Source organism: Rhinolophus hipposideros, assembly GCF_964194185.1.
Source record: "Rhinolophus hipposideros genome assembly, chromosome: 12".
Lineage (NCBI taxonomy): Eukaryota > Metazoa > Chordata > Mammalia > Chiroptera > Rhinolophidae > Rhinolophus > Rhinolophus hipposideros.
In genome coordinates this window covers 59,868,627-59,893,706 of record NC_138058.1, presented here as the reverse complement: position 1 = coordinate 59,893,706, position 25,080 = coordinate 59,868,627, and the positions used below count along the sequence as shown (strand labels likewise).

Sequence of the window (25,080 nt, the reverse complement as noted above, 5' to 3'; positions counted from 1 at the left end):
TTGTGAATAGGATAATTTTCACTGAAATCATACAGGGACCTAAAAAGTGCTCTATCTCAAACAAGACAGACGAAAACGAAGCTAATGTGCTTGGAAAACTGAAGACAAAGGCCCTGCTGTTGAAGATGCATGTGAAAACTTGGAATAGGATTGTTTCGTGAAATGTGAGAGAATAAAACAACAACATATCCAAATTAACATTTTATTATAGTTTAAATATATGTGTGTAACTAAATTAATAAATATTATACACAGACGTGATCGTCATTTTTATTATGTCATATCATATGCAGATAATGATTGTATCATCGATGTACTCATGTTGGGCAAAAATTGTTTATGGGGGTCTTCTCATTGGGAAATAGGGGTTGGCCTTAAGGCTTGGGTAACACCCGAGGTGGTTTTTCCAAAGCACCGAGTGGCAACCCAAAACGAGGAGGAAGCAGGTGTGTCTGCTGGATCCATCCACCATAATGATGGATAACACTGGCTCCTGCACCTCCGCACAGCCCCTCACAGTTTCCCAATCGTTGCTGCAGTTGGGCCTTACAGCCTCTTGTGAGGTAGGGTCTATGGTTGTTCTGAATGTCAACCCACGGAGCCCGTGTCTCCCCACGTCAGAGACTTGGGTGAGGGAAGAGGTGTGACGAGACTGCTTTTCCATCTCCCTCAGGCAGCACTAGTTGGAGGTACCACCATGGTCATCGGCCACGTCCTGCCTGACAAGGAGACCTCCCTCGTGGATGCGTATGAGAAGTGCCGGGGTCTGGCTGACCCTAAGGTCTGCTGTGACTATGCCCTCCACGTGGGGATCACCTGGTGGGCACCCAAGGTAACAGTGGGATCCTAAAAGAACAAATGCTCTTTTAGGCAGAGAGGCCATTTGGAGGGACCCAGCTGGGATGTGGTGTTCTCCCGCAGGTGTGGAATACCCCTTCCACCCTCACCATCCTAACTCCCCCAAGTGCCAAAAGAAAAAACACTTGTGATTCCATAAGGGGGTGGGTGGACCTATCCTGCTTCATTTAAAGAGCCAGTTTTCCAGCAGACACAGGACAGGAGGCCTTGGGAGCGCTGGCTCCTTGCTCTGACCCCAAGGCTTCCAGCATCTCCTGATTCTTAACATTAGGTACCTCTGGCACCTACAAGGACTCCTCTAAGTAATAGGCTCAATGTCAGGCTTCAAAGGTTAAGGGTCATATCGTTTTTTGTGCTGGGAGTGACAGCACTGAGTGGACGTCTCAGAGGGTCTTATCCTGGCTCAGTGCTATCTGGTGTGAATGGACTGGGGCACTTCTTTCCTACTGGGGGCCAGCGCCTGCTCTGATTGCCTTGAGGCTGTTGTTCCTGGTGTGTAGCTGAGGCTGGCTCCCGCTGGACCTGGGCCCTTTCTCAGTTCAGCCTGTGCCCCAGGCCCTGGGTTTCCTGTCCACCTGCTACCCCAACCCCAGGGCCAGAGTCCATTCCTCTTTCCTTGCATTCCCACTTCTTGCTCTTCCTGAAAACAGATATACAGACATAAAGGCGTGTGGGCTTTGCTTTGTTTCTGGAGTTTTCCTGCATATTACCCCAAGGAAGCAACCTGGATATTCTTTCATCAATTACTTATTAATCACCGTGTGTCAGTACTTGGGGGGGGGCCAGAGTCATAAAAATAAATAAGCATTAAGCATTAAGAAGTTTTATAAAGTTCTTCAGCTGTGGACCCAGGTCTAAATGGCCTGACACCCTTCTGAAGGTCATTAAAAGCCTCGCTGTGTTTCTGACCTTGGGTTTTAGCCTTGAGTGTGGGGCTCACCGGGTCTCTTCCATATTTCTAACCTGGTGCTTATGAAATGCCTTGGACCCCACTCCCCACCCAAGTCTCGTACCATGAAGACCACCCTCCTGGTACTGGCTAATGGTACAGACCACACAGCCATTCCTTAGCTCATACGGGGTTTTTGTCTATTTTGGACATTCTCCTGAGTGGTTGACCTCTACACCCAAGCCTTTCTCCATTCCCTGTCCCAGAGTTGGCTTGGATTAGAGGGTCTGGTCGGATTCTCAGCAAGCCTGGGGTCAGGCCAGCCATCTCTAAGTCCCTAGAGGTTGGGGAGATTTTCACACATCTAGAATTTTGAATTCATTTTCTAGGAATCAAATCATTCTTTTTCTAACTACAGGTTTTAAAAATAGAAGAGAAAGGAAGCCCATAATCTGGGCACCCCAACACAATCACTATTGTTATTTTAGACTAGTTCCTTCCAGTCTTTTTTCATACATCATTTTTACATGGTAACAGTTTCGCTTAAGTGTGAGTATTTTCTATTTGGCTGTGTGGTCTTCATGACCATCAATGCAATGGCCACCTGACATCTGTCAGGTAGATGAACTTCAGTTTATTTTCTTATTGTCAGATCGATGTTTCCACTTTTTCCAAACAAATAATGTTGGGATGAATCTCCTTATTCATATAGCTTTGTTCATGTTCTGCTTTGTTCTTAAATTAGATTTTCCCCAGGTCTCTGGATTTTTAGCATTATTGCGCCTCCTGTGGAATACCACTTCCATTATGGGGTCAGAGGGAACAAGCCGTAGGAATAAAGGTCATTAATGCATTTACCACTAAGGTGGATTTGGAGACAGAAACACAGGACAAGCCTGTGTGCTATAGGAAAAATATGCCTAGAAGGTAACAATATAGTTCCTATATTTGTGTCATGCTCGACAATTTTCAAAGTACTTCTTCATCCATTTGCTCACAGGATTCCACAGCAGCCTGTGGGGTGGGAGGAAAGTGAGCTACTTCTAGGTCGTGGTGACTCCCCCAACTGCACCACACGTCCGCCACATAGGGCCAGCATCTGCCAGTCAGCCTCTTGGGCCTCTGTACTCATGTGACATTGCCTTTACTTTCCAGGTGAAAGCAGAGATGGAGACACTGGTGAGAGAGAAGGGTGTCAACTCGTTCCAGATGTTCATGACCTACAAGGACTTGTATATGCTTCGGGACAGTGAGCTGTACCAAGTGCTACACGCTTGCAAAGACATTGGGGCAATCGCCCGAGTCCATGCTGAAAACGGGGAGCTCGTGGCAGAGGCAAGGCAGTAGAGAATGTTGGGGAAAAGGGCCCCAGGGCCCCAGTCGAGAGTTGTCAGTGGGGATTCCTGACCACCCATTACCTATCCTACAAGGTTTCAGACAAAATAAGCTGTAAAAAAAAAAAAAAAAGCAAGACGTTAACAGTTTAGATGACAAATCTTTGGCATAAAACCCAAACTTTTCTACTATCTCTAAAAAACGAATCTCTCTTTATAGTTCAAAAAGGTTTCTAAGTGTTAAATGGTGATGTCTTGATTCTAATAGTATCATATTTAAATTTCATTACAGCAAAGGGATTTAGAGTCCCTCTAAGAAATATTTTAATGAGATTTCTAGCAGGGAAATTATGACTTTCAGAACAATAAAGAGTGCTTGTCTTTGGTGTCCCAGGCCTATTCGCTAGTTATGGAACTGTATTTTTAAGAGGAAAAGGTATTTTCAATTATTATGAAGTGAAACTCAGGAGAGCCTTCCTGAAAGGGAGCCCTGTACTCATTCTGCCCTCTTTAGATGAATGTTACATGAGTGGGGAAGGTAGCAAGCTTATTGGAATGGGCCGTGTCTAGCATATTTTATTGTCCCTTGGGTTCAGTATTTTTATTTTATTTTTGTATCTCTGATTCTGTCGATTTTCTTTCTTTTGCTATTATTCAGGGTGCTAAGGAGGCACTAGATTTGGGTATCACAGGCCCAGAAGGAATAGAGATCAGCCGTCCAGAGGAGGTGAGGAAGACTTCCTATGTGCATTTTGTCAACTGCTTTCCTATAGATTCACAGAATCTTTAGGATAGAAGAGACATCAGTAAATAGAAATTGTATAGTATCACCTCTCCACAGGTGAAATTCCCATCTGCAAACTTCCCAGGAAACAGCTTCTTCCGTGCTGAGCTGACTTGGCCTTGAGCTTCCCTGAGAAAGGCAATTTGGGGGAAACCTACCCACCTCATTTTGAGTCTGATTTCAAGGATCTGAGGGACACAATGTGAACATAGGGCTTGCTTTACCCAAAATTGAATCCAGATAGAAAAGACAAACCGAAAGGTGTGTTTCTTCAGATGTAAGAAGAAATTCTGGACTATAAACCAGTGACTCAGTGTTTGGGGATGAGATCCCTTTGAGCATGAGGAAGACTTTGGACCCTTTGCACCAGAAACCAGAGGCACATATGTGTCCGTGGTCTGTCCCGCTTGTTACCTTATTACTCACCGAGATGGTCACTAAGAGCCCTGCTCTCATTCTGCCCTCTGGTGTTATCCTTGCACGGTTTTGCAGGATGTCGCTACAAATCACCCTGCGTCCCCTGCTAAAGAATTCTGCTCTGGAGGGACCACGTTAGACCGCTAATGCCTTCGTGCCCTATGACCCTGTTCAGACATCCCTGGCCATTTGTGAGGGGAGAGCCGTTTTCCGTTTCTTCAAAGCCTTAAATGCAGAGTGGTGGGTGGATGTCCATGAGGGGCTGATGGGTAGGCCTTGGGGAATGAGGAGCTAGAGACGGTGAGATGAATGGTGCGGCCATCGGACAAGACCAAGTCGGCCCATAGTGGGTCAGCTGGGCGGGGGGGCGGGGGTCCCACCTTACTCCTGCCCTGGGTCTACCGGTGTCTGTCAGCGCCCTTAAATACAGCTCCTGTTTTGCTACCTGAAAATTGGTAGAGAAAGATGCACCAGAATTCAGCAAAGTAAATCCTGTGCCTGTGAAAACAGGAGTGGGCGGGGATGGGCCTAGGACTGTACTTTGTTGAGTTATTTGAGGGGACGAGCAAGGCTTTGACTTGGTAGTAGCAGTGGAAAAACCTCACTGTCACCATCTGTTGCTTAAAGGGGAGGGTCCTGGGTCTACCTACACCAAGGGAGATTTTGTTCCTCAGGAGACATTTGCAATGTCTAGAGATGTTTTTGGTTATCTCTACCGAGGGGTGGGGTGCTACCGGCATCTAGTGGGTAGAGGCAAGGGATGCTGTTCAAGATCCTAATTTCGTGATAACGAATTATCTAACCCAAAATGTCAATAGTATTGAGGTTTTAGCCCTGACCGAGGCTGATTTCCAGCTTGGTATCAGTCTATATCGCTCCTTTGCTTTGCTCCAGTGCTGAGGTGGCTGTGGAGAGAATACACCAGAAAACCGAGAGATGTGACTCCAGGTTGTCATTTGCTTTTGTTTCGTTGCCTTTTAATTAAGGCCTGAATAGCATCCTGCGAGGATGTACCTGGTGTGCTAAGTCCTAGGAGTCTCTCAGGGTGAGCTTGGTGCGCCTGCTCCATTCCACCCCACTGAGCCTGGCTTGCCAGCCCTATGGGTGTCGTTGGCTCCTCTGGCTCTGTGTCAGATACTCCAGCACTTTCTACGAGGTGGGCTCTCAGGTAGATGTGGGCTTGCTTGGGGGAGATAGTGAAGCTTGTTTTCTTCTTACCCTTTGTTTCCAACAGCTGGAAGCTGAAGCTGCTCACCGAGTTATTACCATTGCAAACAGGGTAAGTAGACGCTGGCTCACCCTAAGCCCATTCTCGAATAGCCCTGTCACCATCAGAAATCAATCTCTATAGTGGCGTCCCATTCTGCTCTGCATCATGCCTGCCAGACAGGACCCCCAAACTGTTTGTTGAATGAACCTTGTTATTCCCACAAACCTGGCAGGGGTCCTCCTTGCCACCAGCTCTCCACTCCACCCCACTGAGCCTGGTTTCAGTGCTTACGTGGAAAAGGCTCCGAGGGGAGGCCGGGAGAGGTGGGGCACACAGCCACACTGCAACTCGAGGCTGCTGCTTGCAGAGGAATGGGCAGACACTGTGCTTAGGGAACCATGATTTAAACCCGCCTCTGGGCCATTCACGATATTTCCTTGGTGTGGTTCAGGGTTAGGCCCTGTCAGGGTCAGGGCACTGATGCACGTGGTGCTGGCAACGAGCAAGAGATGTGGGGCCTTTAGCAAATACAAGCTTTCGATTCTATGCAAGTCACTCGGCCACTCTGACATACTGTTGCATTAGCTAAAATTGGGGTGATAATATCACTCACTTCTCACAGGGTGGTTATGAGACAAAGGAGTCATGGAAGGAAAAGCACTTTGTACACAGCTGTACGAAGGTCATTCATTTCTCTTTCTAGCATCAAAGAGTTTGATATGCTCAGATAATCTGAAGTGCCTCCTCTAGAACACTGGTTTTCTAAGTGTTATCCCTGGCGGCAGAAGCAGCATTGCTTATTAGAAATAAGAACATAGAAATGCAAATTCTCGGGCAGACCTATTGAATCAGAAACTGGGGTGATGCCCAGCAATCTGTGTTTTAACAGACCCGCTAATGACTGTAAAGGCGCTCACGCTTGAGAACCTCTCCTGGAAAGACCCGGGCTACCCGGAAGGATGTAAGCACGAGGGTGTGGTGTTAGAAATACAGAGAGGTTGGAGGTCCAGCTGGTTTCAGAATTAGTAAACTCATGTGAAGCACCTCAAATGTCGGGCCAGCACCGAAACTCTCGGTCTTCCTAATCTGATAAACAAGGAAGGCTTCAGAAAAACATTTGGGAAAACAGTTTCCCATTAGCAGTTAATAAGCTGGGGGCTGAACAAGGACATTGTTTTACTGTCATAACCATTGTTATGTTATCAGTTACTTCCTGATGGAAATTTTCCCCAGAATAAGGAAGCATCTGAACAACAAAACGTCAGCTTCTGTTTTTTAGCTCCAGTATATGTCCAGAGAAGTTAAGCCATGGACCATGGCTCGGTAGAGGAATAGCTAATCGATATTGCAATGCAGATGTCCGTTTGTAAGTCTGGTCTTGTCTGGCGTAGACTCTGAACCCTGAAGCCCTAGTGTTTTCTTTTTTCCAGGGTACATTCTGTCTATTGATAATGCAGCCCTCAGATGGCAGGCATTGTAATTTTAGATATGGAATGTAATACATGACTATCTCTAAGTCATTCATGAGCAGGAAATTAAAGTAGTCCCTTGTTTTAAGTTATAAATAGGCTTTTGTCAGTTTGTAGAAAATGTGAGGTTCAGTTCTCGACATCTTGCCCCACGTTCCCATGATGGGTTCTGGTGCTGAATGCTGCTTACCCCCTCCTTGCTTCACAAAGTTCCCCTGCAGCTTGTGGCTCTGGCTGCCAATTCTGCACTCCTAGCAAAAGACTGTCACCTTGAGAAGAGGGCTGAGCCATGCAGAGAGAGATGTTGGGGCCAGGGTTGATATGACCAGGGGTGATGTTGGTGCGTGTTAGGTTTTGGGGGTTGATGCTCTCTCTTCCTGTTATGTTTCCATGTTTAGACTCACTGTCCAATCTACCTGGTCAACGTGTCCAGCATCTCGGCCGGTGATGTTATTGCAGCTGCTAAGATGCAAGGTGAGTCCTTGGCAAGGAGAACAAAGGAACAGGGATGGACAGGGCAGGTGTGTGGTGGGATTGGATCCCCAATGGGGCCCACCGGCTCCATGCACGCTCCAGCCCTGGTGCCTGAGGCCCAGCCCTGAGCCTGCCCTTCCCCTTCTCCTGTTCCCAGAAGCACCCTGCACTAGCCTGGCTTCAGTCCGCTAGAACCCAGAATGTTTTCCTCTGCACACTTGTCTGCACGACAGCTTTACAGAAGTGTCTGTCACTGCTCCTGGGTCTGGCAAAATTTTGCAAGTTTTCAGTCAACTCGTTATTTGGGATCTTTCTGGCCTCTTGGGTTTTACTGGTGGTTGCCCTGGTAACCAATATGAAATCCTGGACCAGTTCCAATGGACATTCCAGGGGATGCCTGGGAAGTCCCTGGAGAAATAACAGTGTGTGGACCTAACTTCCCTTACAGCCACCTGGAACCCTGTCTATGAGCCCCGGGCACCTGTATGTCTACTGTTGCTGAGCACCTGGCAACACCTGAAGGCTTTGTACTTGCTTGTAGTCCCAGCCCTGCTCAGGGTGCCAGTAAGTCACGGTCACAAACCTGAGGCTATAAATCAGGAACAGGAGCTTGCAGCCTTCCCGCCATGCTGCCCTCTAGGTCTCACCTCCTGACTGGCTCCCACCTCCATCTCCCTGCCCTCCAGCGCTGCTGTGTATGGATCCCACCCCCAGCAATTCTGCAGGTGCTCCCATCACCTGCCTGTTCAGAAAACAGCCCAGACTGCCCCCTTAGCTTGTCATCCACAGCCCTCCATCCTCCCGCTAGCACCCGTGCTCCAGCCAAACCATGCTCCTTGAAGTGCCATTTGGTGCTGCTCTGCCTCGGTGCCCTTGCCCTTTAGTTCTCCTTGCCTAGCGTCAGTATGGGGATAGGGACCACTCTGGCCTTGAACGCAGCTGTGCTCTCAAACATCTGAGTGAGCCTGGGTGAGTCCCTTCCTCGCTCTGACTTCACCTCCATCAGCTATCAAGGGAGAGGCTCAGACCAATGCTCTCAGGTTCACTGGCTTCCTAGTTATGGTTTGACCCTTCTTCTTCCAGGGAAGGTTGTGCTGGCTGAGACCACCACTGCGCATGCCACCCTGACAGGCTTGCACTACTACCACCAGGACTGGTCCCATGCGGCTGCTTATGTCACGGTGCCTCCCCTGAGACTGGACACCAACACCTCAACCTACCTCATGAGCCTGCTGGCCAAGTAAGACGTTTCGGGAGGACCACCGTGGCCCCATAGCACAACATTAGCCCATAATACATGCCATGCCAGGAATTTGTAGATCCTGAAGGTGATATAGAGGCCCCACATCTGACCTAGGTTTGATTTCATTGTGCCCAAAGGATGATTTTGCTTTTGTTACCGTCTCCAGAGCCCAACAGATCATTGTCACCCCATTGAGCCCCCATGACCACTTGATCTGGAGTGAGAGCTTCTGAGGTATCAGAGTAAAGAGCATATATAAGACTGTGAACAGTGGTTATTCAGAATTTCAAAGGAATTAATGTCTTACCCTAAGGACTGGAACTGTGGGATACGGCCTCTGACTTATCCTAGGATATGTGTGGGCCTTTCTATCTCTTCTTTTTCTTTACCTCTACCTCTTCTCGTTGTTTCACTTGTGGTTTTCTCTCCTTGTGTATGCCTCTCTCCTTCTTTCTTTACCCTTCCCCCTTTTTCTTCTGCCCTGTTTCCTCACATCTCCCTCCAGACCTCCTTTTCTCCAGCTTCACTTTTTCTAACACTGCCTTTTCCCCCATTTGATCCAAATCTAAAGGAGATGGTTTAACGAACAGTCTGGATTTGGTGGGAAGCAAACACAAAATATTTTGTTTTGTCCCAATAACTGATTGCATCTTCTTTCTTTGCTCTAGTGACATTTTGGGTAGAGGCCACTGCTTTCTCTTCCCTTTTGGTTATTAAAGTCCGATTCACTTGAAGTCAGTCTCTTCCCCTCCCCACCCCCAGCTCAGGGATGGGTGGTGGGTAAGATTAGGAAGAAAGGTGTGGGGTGATTCTTCTCCATCCCCAAGCACATATCTGTACTTCTACATTAGTTGTTGATGCTTCTCAGGCTACAAGTCACTGGCCTTGGGGCTCTCCTTGTGCAGGGCATATGCCCAAGGTGGACTCTCTTGTGCCACCTCGCACAATCCCCTGATGTAGGAAATGAATTCCACCTTCCCAGAACTAGCAGTGTCCCTGTAAACAAGGGCCCTGACAAGGCAGTGTAAGCCTGGCAACCTTCTGCAGTGCCTGGGGCCCAGAGGAAGCGTTGCCATTCCCTGCGGTGGGAGGCCAGGCTGTCCCCAGCCCACTGGCTCTCCTCACCCAGAAGCTTAGAGGCAGGCCCACCTCCCAGGTAGATGCCCACTGCCGTCACCTCTGATCTCCACAGGTGAACCTCTTGAAATGTCCCCTCCTTGAGTTTGGGGTAGACCAGTGGGGGAGAGAGAGAAAGAGGAAGCAGGGAAAGACTACAGGACTCTCCATTCTGCCCACATTTCAGTCTCTCTCCCTGTATTCTGCTTGTACAGACCTGGGGTTGGTGATATGCCTTAAGAATACACCTCTTCACCAAGGGAAGTAATGCCTTCTGCTCCCAGATTCCCCTTCTGAAGTGGGCATCATAGATGGCCCACATGCACTTAGAAGGCTTCGGTGCCTCTTACCAGTAAAATTAGACTCTCAGGGACCCCCACCGTGTGGTCCTCTTCTCCCACATGACCACCCATGCTCCAGCCAGACCCCTCCCTGCCCTCCTAGGGTGTTTCCTCCTGAGGTCGTCCTGCCTGGGTGACATCGGCAATCTCTCCCCTCTGCTCCTCACCACCTCTGAGTCTGCAGAGATCTCTGAACACGGGCCAGCTGTCTACCTCCCTCATTAGGCAGAGGGTCTGCTGTGTTTGCTCTCACACCATTGAAGTCTCTGCCCCAAGTTCTTAGCTAGCCCAGAGCCCCTCGAGAACACGGCCTTGTTTTTGCCACTTGCAGCCTGGCATGGAGGCTGGCCTCTAACCATTTGAGGGCAATGGCCATGGATGGCGAGGAACCAGCCAACTTGCATACCATTGCTGGTTTATTGAGACAAATTTCTGTCTTGTCCCTCCTTTCCCCTTCCTGGCCATTAGAGCCCCACATCCAAGGAAAGCTATGGCTCCAAGTTATTTGCAAAGCTTAGCATTGAACTTATGTTTTACCAAGTACATGCTTGTTGCCAGCAGGGACTGGTGGAGGTTGGGGGCGATGAAAGGGAGTTTGCATATGATTCTGTAGTAGTAAAACTACCTTCACGCTCTCACTTTAGCTAAACTCTTAAGTTCAGTTTTTTTCTCCACCCATTATCGTAACTCTTAACAGCTAGCATTCCAAAGACTCAACGTCTCCTGTGACACTGACAGCCTGTGCCATATTCAGCACATATTCCCATTCTGTTGATGAGTAAACTGAGGTTCTGACAGATTAAGTCACTCGTTAAAGGTCATACAGCTACTAAGTGGCAGAGCCAAGACTGAAATCAGCTTTGTCTGGTCCATAAGCAAAGGTTTTTCTCCCCTGTACCTGTCATACCCTCTCGGACCCTGACCTCCTTCCCTCTACTGGACCCGTCCTTCTCTCTACACAGTGATACTCTGAACATCGTGGCGTCAGATCACCGGCCTTTCACTACAAAGCAGAAAGCTATGGGCAAGGAGGACTTCACCAAGATCCCGCATGGAGTGAGTGGCGTGCAGGACCGCATGAGCGTCATCTGGGAGAGAGGAGTGGTATGTTCTCAGGAGCCCCGCCCCACTCTAGTCCTAGTAAGACTTTTCACCCTAATTAGGAGGTTTGGGTCAACCACAGCTCCTTGTTTCACTCAAAAACGAAAACAGAAAGGTCTTTTCCCCCACGATCAGAAAGGTAATAGGACTAGTATAGGAATTTGGAAAAATACAGAAAAATATTGGGGAAAAATTCCCATAATTCCCTACCAAGAAATTAAACTATTAATGTTTTGGTATGTTTCTTTCTAGTACTATGCGTGTCTTAATACATTATTTTAATAACTGGGTTCATCCTTTTTTTCATAAAACTGTATATCTTAAGTGTCTTCCTATATCAGTAAAAATTCTTTAAAAACCTCTTTTAATGGATAAATAATATTTCCTCTAGTGGAAATACCATACTTCAGTTAATTATTTCCTGATGTTTGGAACTTTTAACTGTTTCAAATTTTTGCACTTACAAATAGTGCTGCAGAGAACCTCATTGTTCATGAGTATATGTCAGCATTTCTAATTATTTCTTGAGGACAGATTCCGGACAGTTGATTTCTGGGCTGAGGGATTAAAAATTTTTAAGCCTTTGATATATTTTGTCCAATTACTTTTCAATAAAGATAGGGACTAGGGCTTCATTTGAATACCATCTGTTCTCCCCATAAAGAATATGTATTTTTGGTCTTAACCTATCACGGATCAGATGCAACAGAGTTTGAGCTCAAGGAGATTTGACGTCCTCAAGACTAAGTGAGGACCCATGAAATGTCTCAGGAATCCCTAAAAGAGTCCACAGTGCTCTCATGGGTGGGTAGGTGGATGGCGCAATAAGATCCTTTTCCAGGATATGTCTGTCTGTGGATGAGGGAGCCCCTGACCCATCCATAGTGGGCACAGGAGCAGAGCTGGTTTTACAATCAGGGAGTAGATTTTCACCAGCTAGGCAACCTTTTGGAATAAGGGCCCACTCACCATTGTTGGATGAAGGAGAAAGGCGTAAGCAAGCACCGGGAATCACCAAGTCGGTTGGCTCATCTGAAGTAGTGTCCACCTCAGCGCCATCGTTTTGACAAATTAAAAGGCCAGGGTCAAGGGTGACCGGGGGTTGCAGGCACACATACGGGGCCTGGATGACGTAACACTTCTGCAATGTTTCAGGTTGGAGGAAAGATGGATGAGAACCGTTTTGTGGCCGTCACCAGTTCCAATGCAGCGAAGATTCTCAACCTGTATCCCCGCAAGGGCCGCGTCATCCCGGGAGCCGATGCTGATGTGGTCGTTTGGGACCCCGAAGCCACAAAGTAAAGCCTGCTAGTCTCAGGGGCTAAGGGACTTGGGATTTTAAGGAACTTGTATTACAGAATTCCGAAAGCATATCATCTCTGCACTCTTTCTAGCATAGAGAAGTATGACCCTGAGGCGTTTTCAACAAATATCTGAGGGCCTCCCATAGTCCGGGCACAATGAACAGCTCCACCTGCACAGCACTTTACAGTGTTTCAAAGCTGCTTCACATCAGTTATCTCATTTGATTTGATTCACAGCCCCAAGAAGCACTCGAGCCTGGAGTTCGTCTTTCCACTTTACTATTGAAGACACTAAGACCATAGAGTAGAGGGACTCCTCACGTCCCGTAGCCAATAAGTGGCTGAAATGGGCCGATATACTGACACTCAGTTCCAGGCTCTTCCATCCTCTGCTTCTCTCCCTGAGGGTGTGGTACCTTGAACACAGCGCTTGACACACACAGCATTGATGAACACAAGATGAGTGACTAAAATGAAGTTGTGTCAGAAGTGATCATGCCACAGGATGTAGAGCATCATTTGTACTTGTAGATTTGGGCAGGGGAGATATAAATCGTCTTTTAATATTAAATTTCATTCAGTCAACAAATATCTGTTAAGGCCCACTGCTTGCCAGCACTTTTCTAATTGCACAAGCTAGCAGGGAACAAGATAGACAAAAACGTGCTGGGATGTTGAGGATAAAAAGTTGGAAAGCAAAGAAAGTCCACCCTGCACACAACCACCCTCCTCTGTGGCAGGATTTCCACACTGTTTTCTCCGTTTGGGCCTTGAGAAGCCCTGTTCTGCATCCCGACACCAGGGGCTCGTTCCTGTTGCTGGGGTAGGTCTGACTGTTACTAATTGCTATTGGCAGAAGGACCCCTCAAGTTTAGCCCAGTGTACTAGTTTGTTAGGGCTGCTTTAAAAAATACCACAGCCAGAGGGGCCTAAACAATAGAAATCTGTCTTCTCACAGTTCTGGAGGCTAGAAGTCCAAGATCAAGGTGTGTCGGCAGGTTTCATTTGGAGGCCTCTCTCCTGGACTTACAGTCATCTTCTCCCATTGGCTTCACATGGTCTTTCCTCTGTGTGTGTACATGTCTGGTGTCTCAATTTCCTCTCACAAGGACACCAGTCAGATTGGACTAGGGTCCACCCACATGACCTCATTTTACTTCAATTAGCTCTTTAAGGGCCCTGTCTCCAAACAGAGGCACACTCTGATACTAGAGGTGAGGACTTCAACATGTAAATCTGGGGGACACAATTCAGCCTACAACAACCAGTGGGAAGGTGATCATTCCTTCCCATTGAACATCTTCCCTTCCTATTGAGCATCACCCCTTCCCGCTGAGCGTCACCCCTTCCCACTGAGCGTCACCCCTTCCCGCTGAGCATCACTGCTTCCCGCTGAGCGTCACCCCGCTCCGCTGAGCATCACCCTTCCCCACTGAACATCTTCCCTCCCCACTGAGCGTCACCCCTCCCCACTGAGCGTCACCCCTCCCCACTGAGCTGTGGTATCTTTACCTCTTCTCAGAGATTTTTCTCCCACCATTACCTCCCCACTAGGACCATCTCAGCCAGCACCCAGGTGCAGGGAGGAGACTTCAACCTGTATGAGAACATGCGCTGCCATGGCGTGCCGCTGGTCACCATCAGCCGGGGGCGGGTCGTGTATGAGAATGGTGTCTTCATGTGCGCTGAGGGCACCGGCAAGTTCTGTCCCCTGAGGTCCTTCCCAGACACTGTCTACAAGAAGTTGGTCCAGAGAGAAAAGGTAAGATGAAGGAAGGGGAAGATGTGTGGGAAGAGGTTGAAGCCCCTTGTTGGGCATCTCATATGACTTTTAAGTCTCAAAGATGTTCTCACTCTATTTTCCCACTGAATCCTATTGCCTGGAGTGGTCACTTTGGAAAGGAGAAATAGTAGGAAAGAAGCACCTGTAACAAAGTAAAATGTGTTGGGAAGGGTCCCCAACTCCCCTGGAGCTGAGGGAATACTGTGAGGTGTTCAGAGCTGTCCTGACGTCTGGTCTCTAGGAGGATTCTTGCCATCCCTCAGGGCAAGGGGCTCCCGGTTTGGCCTGGGCTATCATATGTGCCTGGAGTTGCTCTTTTCTCTGAAACCTACCCCTTCCCTGTGACTCAGCAGTAGGCTGAATGGGCTTTGCTGAGTCTGGGTCCCCCCACACCGAAGTGGTCAGGCCAGGTCTGGAATAGTTCAAATCTCATGTTTGCAGCCAGTCCTCAGATTCCATAAGCACCCTGGGTGTTCACTAAAGCTTTGGGCTCCATCTCATCCCGAGGGGCTCCGCTCCCCTGGGTAGACACATGTACCCAAAAGAGGGCTGGCTATCCCTTATTGCTTGGGATTGATGTCCAGCCTTATGTTTGAAAGCTGCCCTAGACAATCTGGCCTAGATCCTTTTTGACAGCTCCAGATTCTGGGAACGGCTGGCCCCTGCCTCTGGGGGGAGGTCCCAAGCCATCAGTAAAGAACAAATCTAAAAAAAAAAAAAAAAAAGAACAAATCTAACAAACTGATAGTTGAAAGCATCTTGCTGTTAGCCCTCCCCATTCTCTGGCCTAAAATAATATTACTGTGGCTTCAAAATGCTCCTGCCTAGCTATTTCCAGATGCTGTCTAGAAAGGGTGAGTGTTCTTAGATACTCATATATCACAACCAAGAGCCGGGGAGTCCGAGCCCTCACTGGGTCTCAGAGCTCTCTCCTGCCCAGGCTCCGGGATGCCATGGCACACTTAAGAGATATCGATCCTTTAAAAAAAATGTTTTTTAATTTCCTCCCCCAGCTTCTCCCGTGTCCCATTTGTTTGTTCCTTTTGCCCAGTACATACCAGTCCTCTATACACAGCAGTGTTCTGAAGGTACGAGCAGTGAAGGTTTCTGGGTGAATCAGGAAAACAGCAAAGTCTGGCCTTGGCAGTCAGCTACTTCACTATCCAGGGACGGAGACCCAATAAAATAGTCTGTGTTTTAGCTAGAGGCCCCAAGTAGTAGCTCGGGGTTGGGGGGCATTTTCTAGGCCCCTCCCCGGTGACCTCTCCACCCCCACCTCACCCCTGTATTGTGCTCACTCTCCCAGGTCAGCGTCAGTTTCCCATTCCCAGGTCCCATGTTCTCTACTCACGTCCAGCTCTGGCTTCCAGCAGGGGACCAGAGATTTAAAGGACCTTGACTGAAATTACACTCAGCTGCCATATTACTGAGCTCTAGATCTGCTTAATAATAGCACAGGCATAGGCCTTTTAAGAGCAACCTCTGTCTTGGCACACTTTCCGTCAAGTGATCACATGACTTTCTTATTATCTTAGTTTTCTAATCCTCCATGCAAAAGCCAAGCAACTTTACTCAGTTCCTCAGGCCTCCCCTACTTGTTCCCACCCTTGTTTCCTCCTTGAACCACCCAAAGACTTTCAGGAGTAGCTATTATAGCCTTTGCCCTCCCACCTGTTCTCTAAACATCCTTCCCTCTCGCTGGCCTGTGAGCCCCAGCCCTGGGATCACCCAAGGAGTAGAAGGAAGGAAGGTCCCATCAGGTGGCGTGGTGGGCAGGCTGTCCTTCATGCATTCTGCAGTTCCCCTAACCAGAATTTCATTTCGCTCTGAGCATGGTCCTCAGGAGAGGCCCTCTGTCACAAGTTCATTCACAAGAACCACAGTGTCTTTTACAAACTGTGGTCTAGCTCTCCTGTGCTGACAGAGAGTGTGTGATGAGACGAGGGGAAGACTAGAGTAGATAATTCTGGTTTCCATTGTCCATCTTTGATTACCAGATAGCATTTTAAAGGATCAGGTAAAGAGGGCGTCCTGAGTTCCCAAAGGAACAAGAGGGAAATGTGAGCGTGTCTGTGACCTCTGAGTCCCTCTTGATTTGCAGGCTTGGGGGCCTTGAGGTAGTGCCATTGCTTGGGTCCTTCCCAGTCTTGATGAAGTGAGGGCACATAAAACTGATACTTGAAAGCAATTATCAAAAGCGTAAGAGTAAACAGCATGTTAACCCAAAAGATCAACTCTGCTGGCAAGCCTTCGATGTGTGGAATAACTAAAGATCCTTCTCTCCCAAAGGCCAACAGAGAAACCCAAAGATAAGTCTGATGTGGGGGAGCAGACTTGGGTTACCTGAAAAAAGCATGACTTTAGTTATCACACTGTTCAGTCCGAAGGAAACTCACGGTCTCAGGTAGGCTAATGGTCCTGTCTCCATGATGCTTCCCAGATATGGACAATGGCAGGAGGCCGCTGGAGGACGTGCCAGAAAGAGCTATAAGAGCAATGCATTCACACAAGAATATCTGACAAAGGGCGGCTATAATTTCTAAAAAGAAAATGGAACATAATGTGTTGGGGAGAATGTGGAGAGATTGAGACCCTCATTCATTCCTGGAAGAAATGTAAAATGGTGCAACCACTTTGGAAAAATTTGGCAGTTCCCAAAACGTTGGTTACCAAATGACCCAGCAGTTCCACTCTCAGGTATACTCAAGAGAAATGAAAATATATGTCTACACAAAAGCTACATGAATATTCGTAGCAGCATTATTCAAGAGAGCTCAAAAGTGGAAACATCCCAAATATCCATCGCTGTTGAACCGATAAACAAAATGTCTATTGATCTAACCACACAATGGATTATTCAGCCATAAAACGGAGTGGAGTACTAATATGTGCTATATACAACATAAATGAACCTTAAAAATATGCTAAGTGAAACAATTGTCACAAAAGACCACACAGTATATGATTCCATTTTTATGGAATGTCCAGGGGGAGCAAATCCATAGACAGAAAATAGATTAGTGGTTGCTTAGAGGTGTGGGGAGGGGAGAATGGGAGTAACTGCTCATGGGTATGGGGTTTTTTTTTTGGGGGGGAGTGATGAAAATGTTTTGGAATTAGATGGTGGTGATGGTGGCACAACATTGTGAATATACTAAACACCACTGAATTGTATACTTTAAAATGATGAATTTTATGGTCTGTGAATTTTATCTCAATTTGAAGGAAAATAAAACAATATCTGACAACAGTTCTGTGGCCTTCCCCAAAAAAGATATTTTAGTCGGGAAATAGGGTCAAAAGAGATCAGAGAAAGTGTTTCAAGCCCTTCTAAAAGCCAACCTCATAAAAATGTCAGATAGGTACCAGTTCACAGCAGAGCCAGCCATGGTGCAGGAGCGCCGGCTTCTAGAATTGATAGAAATTCAACCCGGAGTCCCTTTGTCTAAGTTGGTTATAATGACAACATGACAATGTCAGGTCCTCAAGAAAAAGCCACTGTTATTCCCTGTTCTCTGTTACAGCTGTTATGTAGCAGAATTAGGGTATGCAGAAAAAGAAAACTATCAGAAAACCTCATTTTCCAAAAACTATAAATGAGGATTCTCTAAAAAGCATGGGCCTCTGGGAAAAGGGCAGCTCTGGGATGGCGCCCCACAAATAAAGCCAGGAAGCAATAAAGCCAGAAACTGGCCAGCTAAGGTCACTCACCAGGATTCACCCAGGACCTGTGCCCTTCACTCCTAGGACCCCGGCCACCAAAAGCCAGATGCCAACGTGCAGCCTGGCACAGGCCAACACAGTTCAGACCAGGTCTAACATTCCAGGGGCTGAGCTGAACTACAGGTCTGTTGTTGCAAAACACAAAGACATATGTAGACCAGAGAGAGCCTTCAAGAAATCACCCACGTCATATCTCTGAACAAGATTTTCAATAAGAATCAAGCAACAAGGAGATTGAGGTTATGTGTCTGACGAGTGCCTGGGGTGGAGAGTATCTGTGCTGCTCCTTCAGACGTCATGCACACCAACACACTTCCTCCTCACAACAGCACCTTTTAATATGACTAAGCACCCTTCAATGACCTGTGCAATAGTAATAGTTGCTGGTACTTACATGCACTTGTGCTAGAGCAGTTCTAAGAGCTTTACGTATATTATTTGATCTCATGTGAGGGGTGCTCTCTAAGGTTGAATATCTCAGAAGTTTACCTACTACCTTAGAAAGGATTCCACCAAAATTAAGGGGAGCCAGTGGGTATCTCCTCTATGCACATGTGCAGGGGTGTGCGTGCACACACACACACACACACACACACACACACACACACACACACTCAGGAGGTACAAGAGAAGAATTCTCCATCCCCTGTGGTCAAGGTTTAGGAAGACTTTGTCACAATAATTTGGGTCCCAAGCAGAATGGCAGCATCTAGAATTCTGTTCGACGTCAAGGAGGCTCTGGTCGTGGTGGTGATGTCTGGGCTGATGATGGTGTCATCTTTTCCCTTTTTCTCCTTCTCCATCCTTCACTAGACCTTAAAGGTTAAGGGAGTGGACCGCACTCCCTACCTGGGGGATGTAGCTGTCGTTGTGCATCCTGGGAAAAAAGAGATGGGAACACCACTCGCAGACACTCCTACCCGGCCTGTTACCCGACATGGGGGCATGAGGGACCTTCATGAATCCAGCTTCAGCCTGTCTGGTAAGAGCAAGCACCTCTAGGACTGGTCTTGTGTCTCCACCACAGTGGGGTGGCAGGAGGAGGGCCAAGGGGCCAGGCGGTCCAGCCGGGCAATGGGGTTTATGCTGCCTTTCCCCTCATCTTCCTCCCTCCTCTATTGCATGTCTGATGATGAGTGCTGGGTTCCCTACTAAAGACACACAAATATTAGAGGGGCAGGAGGGCTCTCCCGATCCCTGGGCACCACTCTTACAGGCCTTGGCCTGTGGGAGAGTCTCCCCATGGTTTCTAATTCAGATATTTTCTTCCCTTGAAACACCTTGAGGGCCCTGCACATAGTAGGTGCCCCAGACATGATCCAAGCTCAGAAGGATTAACCCTCTCTGCTACGTGGGACTGCACCATTACCCTCTCCACGTACCTGCTCCTTGCCAGCCTCTCTGAAAGACCTGGTATTTCCCTTACTCTCTCCTCCCTCACCTTGTCCCCATGTTTGCCCGTTCACCTTTTTTTTTTTTTTTGCCAGGAATTGTATTACATATAATATATGCAGTGTGTGTCTTCAGTTATTTTATTGTCAACAACTGTTTGTATCCCACGTGTTTTTGCAGCCGTTAAAGGTACGGGGGTCGTTGCTGAATAAATGGCAACACTCAGAGGAGGACAAACAGAGGCTGTAGGATGCTGGTCCTGCAGGCGGTTTTGATGGAAACTCAGAGCACTAGAGCGGGGCGAGGCCGGGCCTCTCTGAACGGCCTTCAGGCCTAGCCCAGGTGCAAACCTAGTATGTGCTCTGCAAGGGCTATGCTGGGGCCCAGAGAGGAGCGAGGTCCAGCTCTGATCGTGGGGAAAAAGACCTTTCTGTTTTGTTTTTGAGTGAAACAAGGAGCTGTCGTTGACCCAAACCTCCTAAGGGTGAAAACTATTACTAGGACTAGAGTGGGGAGGGGCTCCCGAGAACATACCACTCCTCTCTCCCAGGTGACGCTCATGCGGTCCTGCATGCCACTCACTCCATGCGGGATCTTGGTGAAGTCCTCCTTGCCCATAGCTTTCTGCTTTGTAGTGAAAGGCTGGTGATCTGATGCCACAGTGCTGTTTATAGGGAGAGATGAGACCCGCACACACACTGTCTTAACCCGAGAGGCAGTGGGCTAAACCAGAGCGACAGCCAGAGAACAGGGCTGCCTGCTGAGCAGCTGTCCGCTGTGCTCAGCTATGTGCTGGGAGCAGCTCCAGGCAGAAGTCTTGTGGTTCCTGTTTGAGGAGCTGATAGCCTGTGGGAAGGGGTCCTCTCCACCACTCTCCCCTTCCTCTCAGAGCTAATCTCATTAGAGATAGCCACTCCCCCACCTTGAGGGCCACTGCTGCTCCAGCCACCGCTACCCCCAGGACCAGAGTTCAGGGAGTCAGAAAGGTGTGGAGTGTCCATGGTGTGGAGTGTCCACGGGCACTCAGCTTTGCCCATCTGGGAGGTATGAATGCCCAAGGCTGCCTGGGCATGGCCCTTCCTGCAGCAGCCAGCCCCACCAGAAGGGCAAGGCCTCCAGAGCAGTGGACCCTGCTGGCCATTGGCTTCTGCACCCACCCAAGTCTTGGAGCAGAGCCAAGACCAAGCAGAACGCCTCTCAGACTCAGCAAACATCAGGCAGCCTCCCACCTTCCCTCTGTCCCAAACCTTGTCTGGCTTAGACGGACACGCTAAAGACTGTCCCACTGCACTGTTTGGGGCACCAGGCCTCCTTTTCTAAGTCTTGGGATTTCAAGATGTGGGGTTCTTTGGGGTATACTTCTTTGATTTTCCAAATGAATAGAGTCCCCTCCCTTCTCTCTTGTACTGACTGAGGCAAATGTACAAAAGCCCATATATGTCCAGGCTTGGGAGCAGTAAAGGGGGCATAGTCGGGCAGTAAATCATGGAGGCCCTGAATCAGGAAGACAAGTTCAAATTCAGGTTCTGCCACTTACATGTTGTGTAACACTGGGCAAGTTACTTCCATGAGCCTCAGTTTCCTCATCTGTAAAATAGGAAGGAGTTGTTGTGAGGATTAAAACAGATCAGACACAGGGAGAGCCTAACAGCCTCCACCAGAAGAGTTGGCTCTGCTTTTATGACCCAGGCAAGAGGAGCTCACCCTCTGCTTCCTTCCCTGCAGGTTCTCAGATTGATGACCATGTTCCAAAGCGAGCCTCAGCTCGGATCCTCGCTCCCCCTGGAGGCAGGTCAAGCGGCATTTGGTAAAGGCACTGACCAGCCCCCCCAAATGAGGATACAGCGCTGCCACCAGCCCGCACACCCTCCGGCCGAAGCTGCAGGGGCAGGAGAGGCTGGGCTGGGCAGCTCACCACCTGAGGGGCCACAGGACCCGGGAGCCCTCGCCATGTCTGACACGTGATTCACTGTGTTTCGAGCCGACCCTAACAGGCACTTTGAGATGTGTTCCTCCTGCTGCAGTCCTTTCTGCCCTGGCCTCCGGGGGCCCAGGAAGCCCACACTATGCATAGAGCCGCCCAGCCCCTCCCCTCACACCTGCCTCTGTATGCCGGCTTCGGGAAAGCCCAGACTTGAGTGCCCTGTGGCTGGCTCACCCACCAGTGGCCCAGAGCACTTTAGCAGATGTATTTTAAAAGGATTCCCTGCCCCCACCCCTTCGGCCCTGTGGTCACTCTTCTCAAGTCAGACAGGTGTTAGCTGCCCAGCCACACCCAGACCATCCTGTTTTTCCTGACTCACCTCTGGCCCCTGGGGGTGTGCTTGGGATCCTTTGCCAGCTCCTTCCTCTCCCTCCCCTATCTTTTGGGGAGTCACATGCCCAGAAGGGCTAGCTGGGCAGGGTGTGAGGCTGGTGCCAGGCGCGTGTACATGATTTTGTTTTGCACGTTTGGTTTGCGCAGTGGTTTGGTTTGACTTGTTTGTGCCCCCTGTGAAAAATAACGGTGCTTTGTGTCACTAGCATAGCATAGAAACAGGAATAGATGTGGACCTTAGGAGTTGCTGCACTCGACACCAACCAGACAGCCTAGGGCACAGAAGGGGTGGAGGGTGGGGGGTGCAGGGTTTACAGGCCCTTCTTCTCGCCACCTGGAGTCTTCCAAGCGGCCACAGGCCTTGTCCCAGGCCCTCTTCCCATCTCTTCCCCTCCTGGTGTAATTCCCTACATTCTGAGAGGGTGCCTAGGGTGCTGGCTCCGAAGACCTTTGGGTCGTAGGGTGGCCTTTCCAGTCTCTGGCCCTGGTCATTCCCAGCGCTGACACGCCCAGCTTCCTGTAAACTCCCCCTGCTGGACAGAGGCCCAGCTGCTCCTCCTGTGTGATTGGCGAGAGGCCTGATGCCTGCTAAGAGAGGGGGAGCAGGACTCGGGAGAGGAGGCTAGCCAGGGGACAGGGCAGCAGACCAGGCCGGCAGGACCTGGCTGTAGTACTCACATCACTGCACAGGTGCTATGTCTGTGCTTAGCACCGTGGCCTCCATCTCCTCCTACAGCCAGGGGCCCTCCCTGCCTCTGAAGCTCCTGATTTCCATGGAAACACCAGAGGCTGGGTAATCTCCACCCTGAGTGAGCTGGGCAGTGACCCCGCCACCTGCCCTTGTTAAGCCTTGTCCTCCCCTCGGGGAAGTGATTTCATGTTGCACATTCAGTTTAAGCATGCCAGGCTTCCATGCTCCTGGACTCTGGGGCTAGTAGTCATACCTTGCACGTTTCTATCGTGCTTTTCATGTTTTCAAAGCACTTCCATATACAAGCTCTCAATTGCTCCTCATGACCACTGAGCATGTATTACACCCCCATTGCAAAGATGAGGCTCAGAAAGTTGAGACCTTCTGACTCCAGAAGTGTTGTGACTACCCTTAAGAGCTTGGCTATCTACCCTAGCTGTGGAAAGGAAGAGGGGGGTGATGTTCCTTTGTAGATCCCGCCTACACTTTAACCAATTAGAAGACTTACTCCCCTGATAGGCAGTCTGCTTCGTTTTGCACAGGTAGATAGATTTTTCTTGTGATGCATATTCACCATTTGAGCCAGAACTAGCTATGTGTTGGGGGTTTGCTATGTGGTTTGAGCTGCCTCTACACCCTTATTCCTTCATGCTCATCGTCCTCATTTAGGGGCTGAGATGACAGAAACGGTAACCCAGGGAGCAGAGGCAGCAAAGGCACTCCTGGAGGGTGGCAGCCGTGGGTTCAGTGGGTAGGGATCTGGGCCTAGGGAACCATGACACTGACCCTTTGGTGCAATGTACATCATCTGGATCCCTTTTCAGCCCTTGCTGGGTCATGGGCCTTGGGCAGATGCCAAAGAGCCAAGCAGTGGTGGCCCACGGGCAGAGCATCCCTGCTTGGGCTAGGAAAGCTTTACCTTCTCTGAGTGCCTCCGCCCGGGAGGTGCACGGTCTGTGGCTCTGGGAGACCACCCTGGGAGTGGTCCACCGTAGGCCTTTCACTTCATCCACCCCGGATCCTTACATAGACCCCGCCCTTGCCCAGGAGCTTCTAGCTGAAAATCGGAAGGAGGTTCAAGGAACCAAATGAACGGTCAGCCCACCCGCTCTTTGCCCCCGTGCAGAGTTCCAGCCAGCTCCCTCAGCCCGCTGGCTCCTGGTTGGAATGAATAGGGTCTCTGGTTGCACCGATGCAGCTCTCAAACCGGTCTTGTACTTGCTGAATAAATACTGTTGTTCTTGCCTTAGCTGCTCTCTAGGTTTGTGAGGTTACGTTACCAGAAAATTGTGCTACTGTGTGTGCGCGTGTGTGTGCGTGTGTGTAGTGCTAGGAGGCCCCACGGTAGGTCTCTCTCTGTCAAGCCAATGGCGTGATGAGGGCTTTTCCAACACTGACCCAGAAACCACAGAACCACGCAGAAACCCAAACCCCCTCCAGCTGCACAGGTAGCAGGCACAGCCCGGGGTCGGGATGGAGCCTCCGGCACCCAAGTGACTTCCTCACTGTAAAAGTCATGGTGCTAAGATTGTGTCAACCCCAAGACAACCCACGTCCTGTGCTTTGGCCACCGTTGGAGGCAAAAACAAAACAGCCCGACACATTGTGTTCTGGTGCAGATTTGTATTAAACTGTAGCTACTTCTCACTTGGTCTCAGTTGTGTTTCTTTAAAGAAGAGGAGGTTCGGCAGGGGACCTCTTCTGTAGTATTGGGGTGAAGCTGAAGTTGCTAAGAAAACTCAGCTTTGCTTCTTCACTCGCGGTGGGTGGTGGGTGGCAGGTGGCAGCTTACTGGGAGGCCTGAGCAGAGTATCCATATAAACTGTTGAGAGATGGGAGCTTCAGTGGCCCAACAGCTAGCAGTCAGCCCTCTCCCGATGGGAACAAAACCAAGGTTTGTGGTGCCAGGAGGTTGCTGAGTTATCTGAAACAGGGCAATTAGGGGGAAGCATTAGATTTAAAAGCGGAGAAACAGGCTTTCCCTACCTACCCTTTGTCACCTATTCTCTTGGCCACCATTTTGGAAAACCATAGCGCCCCTCCCCCTTCACACAGTGGACCCCTTAGCCTTATAAAATTACAGAAGGCTGTCCCAAGGCCAGTGTGTCTGAAAGATCTGCAGGCTTGTTCTCTGGCTTCCCGAGAACCTCACCATGTGGATTGGCCCACTGTGTCCCCAAACCCCACCCACCTGCATCAAGACTCCTCTGCCTTCTCTCTGATCAAGCACTTCCACGCTGAAGAGTAGGTGAGTAAAATTGTTGATTCCAGTACTATGGGGTCACTTGTGCTTATTTCTTAGCCCCAGAGGACAAAACCCTAATGAGGAGATTTTAGGTAGTGTGGGGTAATAGTTGGCAGCCGGGGAACTTTCCCAGCTCTCATCACATAAGTAACCCTTCTGCAAATAAGACAGGCTGTGACCCAAAGAAATACCCAGAGCACTGCAGTTAGGGCAAAGCACTTGGCTGTGTTTATGAGCTCTGGTGGAGTTTCTGAGCCAGATGGAAACACCATTACTTGATTTTCAGGATGATGAGTCCGTAGGATGGTACTGGGCCAAAGTGTGCATGTTACCCTATTCTCCCATAACATGGGAGCACCCCAGAATTTGATTCTATTGTAAGTATTTGG

At 49.1% G+C, this 25,080-nt stretch overlaps 1 protein-coding gene across 2 annotated transcripts in view; it reads left to right on the top strand.

Annotated features, from left to right (window-relative positions):
- Nucleotides 1-23,695, top strand: part of DPYSL5 (dihydropyrimidinase like 5) — a 77,352-nt gene extending 53,657 nt beyond the window's left edge. For both annotated transcript variants that reach the window (XM_081068253.1, XM_081068254.1), the window contains exons 3-13: nt 674-832; nt 2,903-3,082; nt 3,740-3,808; nt 5,517-5,561; nt 7,360-7,435; nt 8,519-8,675; nt 11,098-11,239; nt 12,392-12,534; nt 14,095-14,302; nt 18,860-19,028; nt 21,164-23,695. In XM_081068253.1, the coding sequence (XP_080924379.1) occupies nt 674-832; nt 2,903-3,082; nt 3,740-3,808; nt 5,517-5,561; nt 7,360-7,435; nt 8,519-8,675; nt 11,098-11,239; nt 12,392-12,534; nt 14,095-14,302; nt 18,860-19,028; nt 21,164-21,249 (1,434 nt within the window). In that variant the 3' untranslated portion in view covers nt 21,250-23,695. The remainder of the gene's footprint in view (nt 1-673; nt 833-2,902; nt 3,083-3,739; nt 3,809-5,516; nt 5,562-7,359; nt 7,436-8,518; nt 8,676-11,097; nt 11,240-12,391; nt 12,535-14,094; nt 14,303-18,859; nt 19,029-21,163) is intronic.
- Nucleotides 23,696-25,080: the final 1,385 nt, after the last annotated feature.